General features: G+C 38.3%; 1 protein-coding gene across 3 annotated transcripts in view; it reads left to right on the top strand.

The window, feature by feature from the left end:
* Positions 1 to 1,239: 1,239 nt before the first annotated feature.
* Positions 1,240 to 6,000, top strand: part of VPS45 (vacuolar protein sorting 45 homolog) — a 70,733-nt gene continuing 65,972 nt past the window's right edge. For 2 of the 3 annotated variants that reach the window (XR_005719338.1, XR_005719337.1), the window contains exons 1-3: positions 1,245 to 1,459; positions 2,105 to 2,239; positions 4,755 to 4,815. Coding sequence is in view for 1 of the 3 variants with exons in the window: in XM_040230777.1 (XP_040086711.1) it covers positions 1,367 to 1,459; positions 2,105 to 2,239; positions 4,755 to 4,815 (289 nt within the window). In the remaining 2 variants the exon portion in view is untranslated. Of the gene's footprint in view, positions 1,460 to 2,104; positions 2,240 to 4,754; positions 4,816 to 6,000 lie in introns of all 3 variants that reach the window. The other variant, XM_040230777.1, reaches the window with a different exon arrangement.

Below are 6,000 nucleotides of genomic sequence, written 5' to 3'. Positions count from 1 at the left end.
GGATTTGAAAATTGTATACAAAGCTTAATAAAATAAACTTAACAGCCAGATTCATGTTAGCGTGCTCCGGGTGTAGTTTTAACTCTACACTTCACACAATAGAATGAAAGAATAATGATTTGGTGATGTTGAATGTATTGATTAAACTGTGAGCCCAATAAACACTGGTTACTTCTTTGGTAGAAATATTTACAAGCAATTACAGTCACTGATTTCTTGCAGTTGTTTCTTGTTAGGTTCCTGATTTTACAATTCCCCAACGCAAAGGTGCAGAAAACTATTTACCCTCGTTTTTGAAAAATGGCATGATGGAGAGAAGACTCGTAGGGTATAAACACAAAGGCAGACATTTGGAAGCTGATGGCTTTAAGATTCATTCTGTTGTTAAGTTTTTGTCATTTCTTAAATAAAATTTGAGTTTTTCCTTAAAATCCCAGCGCTTCTCTGCATTAGCCCAACCAAGTATATGATCCCTACCCATTTTTGACCCTGTTCATTGCTCCTGCCCGCAGTTTCAGCATCACAGGTCCCCGGTATCCCAGGCGAGTTGAAGCCCACGGAATCTAAAAACCCAGGGCCCCCAAAACTGGGAGGTTCCTGGCTCCGTTGGACCCACAGCCTGCGAGTTCCAGCGGCAGACCACAGCTCCAGGCTCTCCTAGGGGATCTGAGATCTCTCCCAGAATATCCTGTTCCTTTTGCTCGTTTGTTCAACAAACGTGTTCAACTTCCGATGCCCCTCAGTCTTCGGAAAACCATTTCGGGCCTCACTTTGCAGGGCAGTGTCCTCGCCTTGTTAATGACCCAAAGAAGCAGCGCAAGACGAATCTCCGGCACTGTTTAGCAGATATTACCAAACGCTGTCCTCCAAGTGCCGTGAATCTGCGGGGAACAGAAGGCCTCCTCCCTTCCCTTCATCCTTCACTGCCACCCAAGAAAGCGTTAATGGGAAAGAGCGACCACGTCGAAGCTCTGCCGTGCGTGCATCCGAGCCAGCCGTATACCAAGTTCCTCCACACCGCGAGGCGCCACCTTCTCCCCAAGCCGGCAGGAGGGGTGGAAAGCCGCGGCCAGGCCTCGAGGCTAAGGGCGGGGAGGGGTCTGGGCATCCAGGCTGGAGATGGATCAGAATCACGTCCGGGATTGGCGGGGTGTCTCTACTGAATTCGTCCATCCAGTCGCGAGACTGGGTTCTCCGGACCGCGCAGCGGAACTACAACTCCCGAGACCGCTGCTTCCCGGACTTCCGGAAGCCAGAGCTGGCCGGGGAGGAAGTTGCTGAGACCCGGCCAAAAGAACGGGGGTTAATTTAGAAAGAAAAACAGGGGGTGAGAAGAGCTATAGGGCTAACCTGTCAATTTGCCACCATGAACGTGGTTTTTGCTGTAAAGCAATACATTTCCAAAATGATAGAGGACAGCGGACCTGGCATGAAAGTACTTCTCATGGATAAAGAGACGGTGAGTTTGCTTTTGCTCAGTGTTTGGGGCGTGGGGGGGGGAACCCTCCTCCCTTGCAATAGCTGGTCCCATTCCAGTGTAGGGTTTAGCATTTAATTAAAGATTTGTAAGTTTAGCATGGAACTGAAAGGCTTTATAAAGCTTGCCTAGATGGTTTTCACTCTGAATGATTCTAACCACTGCCAGAGAGTCTTCTGTACCCAAAACAATTGATTGAAATCAGAAATCTTTTTCTAAATGCCTGTGCCAAGAAATGATATATAAGACAGACCACTGGGAAGACTTTGGGATTGCCCTGTTGTTTCCACTCAGCGTTGTGTTTTGTAAAGTAAAGCTATTAGAGCTCAAACTGAGATGACAGGTTATTATTTATCGGTCACAAAATTAAAAAAAAAAAAACTCTTAAGGTGGTGTGAAAATTTTTATTTGTCAATTTATGGTTTGTCCGTGTTCAGAGAAAGCATTTCATTTTGGTACATTACTTACTATTTTAGATGCTCAGTAAATGTTATTACATATGTTAGTATTTAAGTTATCCCAGTAAGTAGTATTAATGAAAAAAAAATTTTTTTTAAGTCTTAGATATTGCTGCTTGTTTTTATTATTCTGGACTAGCATAAAATTAGTTAATTTTTTTCTTTACAGACTGGCATAGTGAGTATGGTATACACACAATCGGAAATTCTCCAGAAGGAAGTATACCTTTTTGAACGCATTGATTCTCAAAATCGAGAGATCATGAAACACCTGAAAGCAATTTGTTTTCTTCGCCCTACCAAGGTACTACATAAACAGCTGCCATCTGCTTAGGCAAATACAGCACACTATGATCTGGAAGTATTATGAAGACAAAATAAATTTCTGTTATCATCGTTTGCGGCATCATAATTATACTGGCTTCTCAGTTATAACCATGACTTTCCTCCTTTCCATATCTCAGTCACTTCTCACAGCTAGATTTCCTTCAAGATGTTTTGTAGGTTCTCATCTACTTGCAATGCTGCTAACTGCCCTGAGACCCACATCTCTTTAACTGTATGAAACTCCACACCACCCTTACCTTTTAATCTTACATACTTATGTCAGTGTTTTGAGTCTTTATCATTTTATTCATATCTATGTTCAGGAATCTTTAATGGCTCAATTTTACTTCCCTGACATATTTAGTAGCCCTCAGGGCCCTCTAGCTGGCCTGGTCTGCCCTTAGATATTCATTCTTGTATGTCCTGTCTCTGCTCCTCCACTGCAACCAAATAGGCCTTTGTATGATCCTTCTACATGCTCACTCCTGCCCTCTGTTTGTTCTTTTCTCCTTATTAAAGGTTCTTTAGCCTTCTGTTGGAAAAGGCAATGGCACCCCACTCCAGTACTCTTGCCTGAAAAATCCCATGGACGGAGGAGCCTGGTAGGCTTGTAGACCATGGGGTCGCTAAGAGTTGGAAACGACTGACCGACTTCACTTTCACTTTTCACTTTCATGCACTGGGAAAGGAAATGGCAACCCACTCCAGTGTTCTTGCCTGGAGAATCCCAGGGACGGCGGAGCCTGGTGGGCTGCCGTCTATGGGGTTGCACAGAGTCGGACACGACTGAAGCCACTTAGCAGCAGCAGCAGCAGCCTTCTGTCAGTTTTTGTCCATTATCTTCTAAATCTAACTTGAATCCTCCTTTAAAAATCCTTTACTATTTCTGTCTTATTTTGTATATTCTCTTGTTTTATATTTATGTTTTTAACTCCAGTGCTTGTATATTATGTACTTTCTAAGATGCAAATCTGACCATGTCACCACGCTTGAAATCCTCGAATGATTTCTCATTGCTTTTATGATAAAGACACGACTCCTTAAGTGTGGCCTGCAAGGCTCTGTATGGTCTAGTTCCTACTGTTTCTATAGCCTCATTTCAAACCATTCCCCGTTTGGTCTTAGCCACACTATTCTTTCAGTCCACTCTATTCCATCACCGCAGGACCTTTGCACAGCTTTTTCTGCTTTCCTGGACCATCTTCACTCCCTCAAGCAAATCTTTCCTGGCCTTGCTGACCAGGTCAAACCCCCCTCTTATAAATACTTATAGCACCATCTTCTCCAGCCTACTGCTTGTCATGGTTGAAGTCTCATATGGTTTGTATGATTAATTAATATGTCTCATGTACCAGCAGTAAGTTCTAGGAGAGCAAAGATGATGTCCATATTTTCACACTACTATTTCCCCAGTGTCTACCACATAGCAGATACTTAATAAGTAGTTCTGAATTAATATATCAAGTAATTGTTTTGTTATAGTAGTTTCCGATTGTTTCTTATTAGTCATGAAATTTTGGTTCTGAGAGGGGTCTTAAAGATAATTTAGTCCATCGTTGCCTAACTTTTTTTTATTAGAGAAGCTCTTTCATAGCTTTATGTATATGTTCTCTCAAGCTCAAAATGTTTCTTAGAAACAATTTTTCCTTAAGATTACATTTAAAGTTAATTTTTAATATAGTTTAAAATTTAAATGACAATTTTTAAGGTCTTTTTTCCATTTAACAAGCAATATGTATTGCTTACATTACTTTTCATTCTGTAAGGAAATGTATGGTTTTTTAACATTCAAAAATGATATTTTATATCATGTATAGTTCGGAGATCAACTTTATACTGAAATTTAGCCATATGTTATAGTTTCAAAAGTACCTGCATTATGATCTTACGTAATTGGAATTATGTTTTGACCATTTGAAAATCAGTTGTTTTTTATTTCTAAATTTCATGTTTTATTTTTAAATAATGCAATTATACAAAAGGCCTTAGCCTACTGTTTATAAATACTTCAAAAGTACTGCAGTTCTGCCACCTTTGGTCCCAATAAGTTAAAAGCCCAAGTGAATATAATTAACTATATTTTCTCTTGAATGTTGGTTTTTAAATGTGTCTAAAAAATTTTAGACAAATTTTGATGTTCTACAAAAAAATAAGAATTTTGATCAGATGAATACAGATTTACAGACAAATAGCTTGAGGCAAATTTGCATAATTATTACCTATTTTATGTTGTATTTCAACGTCTATGTACTTTATGTTTTTTACTAACTAATTTGGCCAGAGCAGTGCAGCTATATCACATATGATTTGATCATTATATTTAATGTATCTCTTTTATCCCCAGTCCTCACCCCTCTCGATATAGGCACACTTAATCTAGACCTCAGCACAGTAGACTCTTAGTAAATACTTAAATCAATCAATGGATGATGCATATTTAATACTTCATTACTTAAGCTGTTTTTCTCATTTTGTTTGCTTTTCTTTTCTAGGAGAATGTGGATTATCTGATTCAGGAGCTCCGAAGACCTAAATACAGTATATATTTTATTTGTAAGTAATTTTTCACCTGTTCAATCATGTAACTAAATCCTAGCTAATATGTTCTACTAGTTACTGCATATCATCAATAAATTAATTGAATCCATCACTCTTAAGAGTCTGGTGGGTGTTTTGTCCTTCAAAGTATTACCAGTATTAGACCAGCATTCTGTTTCTGAGAGCTAAATGTGGTTTCCATTCATCATTGACTGCTTAGGTTAAAAAAAAAATTTAAGTTTTACCTTGCCTTTCAAATTTCTTTATAAGTCAAAAGTTGTAAATAGTTAACTTTCACATTCCCCTTTGCCAAAAAATGTATATATACTTATTCCTATTTTACACTGTTATGAACTGAGGCATAGAAGCCGATTTATTTGTTTGGAGGGAGGATATAGTTGAGTTTGTTGGAAAAGCAGAGATTTAGTTTACATACCATTCTTCTCTTTGCAACTTTATGTAATACTTGAAAGTAAAGGTCATCAGATATATATGTCCTATTTGCACAACTTTTGGGAGGGGAAGAGAGGTAGAGGCCTGGAAATAAACTTGGTTTGTGGTTATCATACAATTTATATGGATTTTTTTTTTTAATCTAATACATTTTGCTTTGGAAGTTACATCTTTTCTCCTCTAGATGTCATTATTGATCTTTATAACATTAATGTAGGTTACTTAAAAGCTTTGGAGTTTTGGGGTTTAGACTATAGCCTAAGACATACATACTTTCTTCAGGCTATATTACAGTTTAATGATGGTACCAAAAATTAACATTTGTGATAAGACACTGTATTTTATAAAAACTGTCTCATATATTATTTTATTCAGCCTTTAAAACAACCTCAGGAGGTAGAAATAGGCACTTTTATTCATTTCTATTATCCCACGTTTGTTTTTGTCATTGTTTTCTTTTCGGTTAATAATCACAGGTTTTCATTTTCAATTAAACTTTTTCTTTTGAGATAATTGTAGATTCACATACAGTTATAAGAAATAATACATAGATCCCATATACTGTTTACCCAGTGTCCCCTAATGAAACATCTTACATAACTGTAGTCCGGTATCACATCATACCATATTGACATTGATACAGTAAGGATGCAAAGCATTTCCATCTTCCTAGGATCCCTCATGTTGCATTTTGTCTGCTTTCCTCCCATCCCAGCCTTCTCAGTAACCTCTAGCAGCCACCAACCT

Source organism: Oryx dammah, unplaced genomic scaffold (assembly GCF_014754425.2).
Source record: "Oryx dammah isolate SB20612 unplaced genomic scaffold, SCBI_Odam_1.1 HiC_scaffold_28, whole genome shotgun sequence".
Classification (NCBI taxonomy): domain Eukaryota; kingdom Metazoa; phylum Chordata; class Mammalia; order Artiodactyla; family Bovidae; genus Oryx; species Oryx dammah.
Note: the sequence above shows the minus strand (reverse complement) of the source record. Positions and strands in the feature narration are given on the sequence as shown.